The sequence below is a fragment of the Petaurus breviceps genome, unplaced genomic scaffold (genome assembly GCF_028583685.1).
Source record: "Petaurus breviceps papuanus isolate PSGF00001 unplaced genomic scaffold, PetGlider_PUasm1.0 90994, whole genome shotgun sequence".
Classification (NCBI taxonomy): Eukaryota; Metazoa; Chordata; class Mammalia; order Diprotodontia; family Petauridae; genus Petaurus; species Petaurus breviceps.
Genome location: NW_027187393.1, coordinates 6,694,176 through 6,698,863, shown reverse-complemented (window position 1 = coordinate 6,698,863; position 4,688 = coordinate 6,694,176). Strand labels below are relative to the sequence as shown.

The following is a 4,688-nucleotide window of genomic DNA, read 5'->3' as shown; positions in this document are numbered from 1 at the left end:
CATACCAGTCCTTGATGGCTGATGTTCTTTTTTCAGTCCCCTCCCCTGCTCCTCCCCCCATCCCCTTACCTACTCCTCTGTCTCCCAGATCACTTTACTGTGAGACTCTGACCTAACCGCTGGCCGCTGGGACCCCAGGGCTGTTTTCCCCACCCCATACTTCCTTTATTCTAGTTGCACCTAGAATAACTTACAAAACGGGAGGAGTTGTCATTCCTCAAGGTCTTGGCATTTCCAAAGGCCTCCAAAGCTGGGTTGGCCTCGATGATTTGATCTTCGAGGGTTCCCTGGAGTGAGGGGGCAGCAAAAGGGGAGGGCATCTTAATTGGGGGCTTCTGACTACAAAGGTAGCTGGTATTTCAAGGGGAAAGGCTGACAGGGATATGCCTTTTATTTTTTAATCTCACAGCCTTATTTACTAAAAGACACAGGGATAGTAGTGAGGGGGAGCCCTGTGAATATGTCTCCCTCTCCCCTCCTTAAGACCCCCAAACTCACCCCAGTTTTAGTTGCCAAAAGTTGCTGGAAAGAAAGAGAGAGAGCAAGAGAGATAGTGAGAAACCATGGTGAGGTGAAGGCTAAGGACCAAGGGCAGCATGTTAGTGGGGAGAACCTGGGCACAGGATTAACTTGAACCACCCAAATGCCTTCCTCCCCCCACTGAAGGAGAACCCCCACAGAGTTCTTCTGGGAGAAAGAAGAAGGGGCAGATGGAGAAATGCAAAAGGCAGGAGGGAGAAAGGGGGAGAGGGAAGGAAGAGAGGAGAAAGGGAAGAGGGGCTGTGCACAGCTGGTGGGCTGGGGTGGGGGCGGGGAGGGGGAGCTACCCCCTGCTCCCTAGTTGCTGTCCACACCCTCTGCTCCAGCCCACTTCAGCCCGGAAGGCGTCTCTCCTTTGTCCTCCCTCTCTGTATGGGGACTCAAGGTCCGAAAACTGGAGCAGGAATCCTGAATCTAACACTTTCTAACTATGTCCTTGAGCCAGTTAGGTCTCCACTCTGAGCCTCAGTTTCCTCATCTGTAAAACAGTGGTCGTGATACCTACCCTGGCTTCTTCACTGATCCATGAAGATGAATAACCTTTGTTATTCTTTCATTGTCCTCTGCCCCAGCATGGTCTGGCTTAAAGGTTCAGCTGACCCCACAAGACCAAAGGGGAACCCCCCCCCTTCACCCCAGAGCACTGAGTGATGAGAAATGACTTAGAATTATAGAATTCAGAGCCATGAGGGCCCTTGTAGGGTCCAATCCCCTCATTTTATAAAGGAAGAAACTGAGGCCCAGGAAAGGTAATAAACTTGCCCAAGGTCACTTAGCAAATTGATGTCAAAACTAGGACTAGAATCCAGATCTTTTGACTCCCCATCTGGGACTCATACATTACCTGGGATTTGGGGGTCTATACTGGGCCAATTGAGGGCAATTAGGTGGCACAGTAGAGTGCCAGGCCTGAGTCAGAAAGACTCACCTTCCTGAATTCAAATCTGGTCTCAGACACTTATTAGCTGTGTGACCCTGGGCAAGTCACTTCACCCTGTTTGTCTCAATTTCCTCATCTGTAAAATGAACTGGAGAAAGAAATGGCAAACCACTCCAGGATCTTTGCCAAGAAAACCCCAAATGAGGTCACAAAGAGTTGGAAGTGACTGAAAAAAAAATGATTCGGCCAGTTGCAAAGACATAAATATTCTGTTTTCCCTCCCACTATCTCTCAGAGGTAACAAGTCCAAGAGCAGGCATGTGTAAGAAGGTAAGGGGGAATCCCTCTCTGCACACACAATATACTAGTTGTAGTGGACACTTGGAGCGGTTCCCCAAAGCCTGGCCACAACAATGCAACATGACAGCCAGAAATACTAATTAATTAAAAGAGAGACAGAAAGGAAAAAGTGATGGAACCACTGTCCTCTGCCCATATCAAACCACATTTGGACTGTCATATGTAGCACATTTTAAAGAATATTGACAAGTTGGAGAAGAGTGGGGACCAAGGCCATCTAGGGGATCTTGAAGGAAATAAGGATGTCTAGTCTAAAGAAGACCTAATTGTTACCTTCAGATATTTGTAGGGCTGTAAAATATGGAAGCTGTAAGAGGCAGTGTCATATGGTGGAGAATGCTTCATTTGGAGGTAGAGAGAATCTGGATTTGAATCCCAGCTGTAATATTAACTAGCTACATGACCTTGAGCTAATCATTTCTCCAAGTCTCAGTTTCCTCATCCATAAAGTAGGAATGAGGAAACATGGCATAGTGGATAGAAAGCTGAGCTAGGAGTCAGAAAGACCTGGGTTCAAATCCTGCTTCTGAAACACTTGGGCTGTGACACTCTGGGCAAGTCACGTAATCTTTCAGTGTTCTAGGCAACTCTACAAATATAATTTGCAGAGAAGGTACTAACTTTCATTGATAGAGGGAGTTTCCTCATTGGGAATTTATTATACCATGGGTGAAATCCCATGTCTAATCAATCAACCAGTCAGTCAACAAGCCTCTATTGAGAATCTAAAATGTGCCAGGTGCTGTGTTGGTTGCTGGGGATAAAAATATAAAAATGAAATAATCCCCCAACAATACTTGTGCTACCTACCTCTTTTCTAGAGTTTACATTCCAGTAAAATGTAAGCTTTTTTAGGACAAGAACTGCCTCATTTTTACATTTATATCCCCAAAGGCTAGCAGAGTACTGGGGGTATGACAGGAACCTAATAAATATTTGTTGATTGATTGTTGATTGAGAGAAATGTGCATAATTATCTGTATTACTGCTCCCAGAGAGCAGAATGAGGAGCATCTAGAGAAAGTTACAGGAAGATAGATTTTAGTTGGAAAACATTTCTAATAATTAGAGCTGTGCACAGAGTTTAACTAGCAATTCTTATATTCAAGGCAAGTGCCACAAAACATGCCTAGGGTCAGCAACATAAAGCGCTTCCTCAAGTCAAGTTAAGAGAAGTTTGGTTGGTAGAAGAAGGTAGGGAAAACCTCAACAAGACAGCTCAGACCTCAAGGAGAGTACCAAGGACAGCACCCATGCTGGTGAGCCAGTGAACATCAGCCCCCATGACACTGGAAGGCCAGCTCCTTAGAAGGTTACCATGCTCAATGAGGGTACAGCCTTGGGGGACAAGGAAGTACAGCAATGGGTCACTTCCTATATATCCAGCCCCAGTCTCTCTCCTGATCTTCAGTCCTACCTCACCAACTACCTTCTAACTGGAAGACCTATAGACATTTCAAATTCTACATGTGCAAAAGACAAAACCCATTATCTTTCCCCAAAGCTGATTGTCTACCAAACTCCCTGACTTCTGCTGAAAGTGCCACCATTCTTTCAATATCCCAGGTTTGTAACCTTGGTGTTATCTGATGCTCCTCCCATCATCCCACCCTACACAACTAACTTACTGTGTCTAACTCTACACCATCTGTCTTTGGCTGCTTCTCTCACCTCAAATAGCCACCACCCTAATTCAGCTACTCATTACCTCTCCATTGGAGCAGTTTACCATTTGATCTCTGTCTCAAGCCCCTCCTCATTCCCATCTATCCTCCACATGCTGCCAACATGGCTTTCCTTAAGTGCAGATCTGACAGCATCCCTCATTCTCCCCACTCAGTGAACGCCAGGGGCTTGTTCTTGCTTCTACTAGCTCTTTCTACCTTTTCAACCTGCCCCCAACTTATCTTAAGCACTCTGAGGGTCAGTCACACTGGCCTTTGCATTTTTCATGCAGGGTATAGTATAGTCCATCCCTTTGCTAATGCACCGGTCATTCCCCATACCTGAAATGTGCTCCTTCCCCACCTTCCCCTAGTAGAATCCCTTCCTCCCTTCAAGACACCAATGATGTGCCTTTTCTTCATGAAACCTTTCCAGATGCCTGAAGCCACTAGTGCCCTCCCTTCCTAATTACTTCGTATTTGTTCTGAATATTATTCTGCACTTGTTGTCTCCCCTCATCATTTGTGAACTCTTTGAGTGTAGGGATTATTTCGTTTTTGCCTTTGTATCTAGTCATCCAGCCCAATGCCTACCACCTAGTAGACATACAATAAATGTTCATTGATTGAGTGACTGATTCCAATTTTAACTAATTATTCTTGCTAATGAGATCTAAACTTGGTTGTTTCTTTCACTGTTTCTTAAATGCTAACATCCCCCTCCAGATTTTAGTACCTTGGGCAAAAACCCAGTAGCCTCACTTAGTTATGAGTCTGTCTGTCCATCTGTGGAAAAATGGAATTGGCTTCCTTTTTTGAGTAGTGGGCTTCTCATCAGTGGAGATTTTTAAGTGGAAGTTGAAATGACTCAAAGGATATCTCTAAGGTATAGATTGGACTAAATGATTGCTGACAGTCTTACCAAAGCAGCTTCCAAGAAAGATTTCATAGTAAAGAGAAAGGGGTTATGGCCCTGATCACTCCCCTTCACCCCCTTCAAAGTCCCTTATTCCTGTTCTTCTCTTGTGAGATATGAAACTGTTGCTCTTTGTTTTTCCTAATTTTGCCCACACAGGCCGCTGCTCTTCCCTGCTAGCCCAAAGCTCCCAGACTACCTTTCTTTATGTTGTCTCATTTCCACTGGCCACTCAGGAGAAAGTAGGAGGTAGGAAAAGGAAAGGTTTAAAAGAGAGAGAATGAGAGAGAGAGAGAGAGAGAGAGAGAGAGAGAGAGAGAGAGAGAGA

At 45.1% G+C, this 4,688-nt stretch overlaps 1 protein-coding gene across 1 annotated transcript in view; it reads right to left on the bottom strand.

Annotated features, from left to right (window-relative positions):
• The window catches only part of MYH7B (myosin heavy chain 7B), a 41,698-nt gene that overhangs the window by 29,481 nt on the left and 7,529 nt on the right, over positions 1-4,688 (bottom strand). The window contains exons 7-8 of the mRNA XM_069077573.1: positions 499-522; positions 195-287 (exon numbers count right to left, since the gene is read on the bottom strand). Coding sequence (XP_068933674.1) covers positions 195-287; positions 499-522 — 117 coding nt within the window. The remainder of the gene's footprint in view (positions 1-194; positions 288-498; positions 523-4,688) is intronic.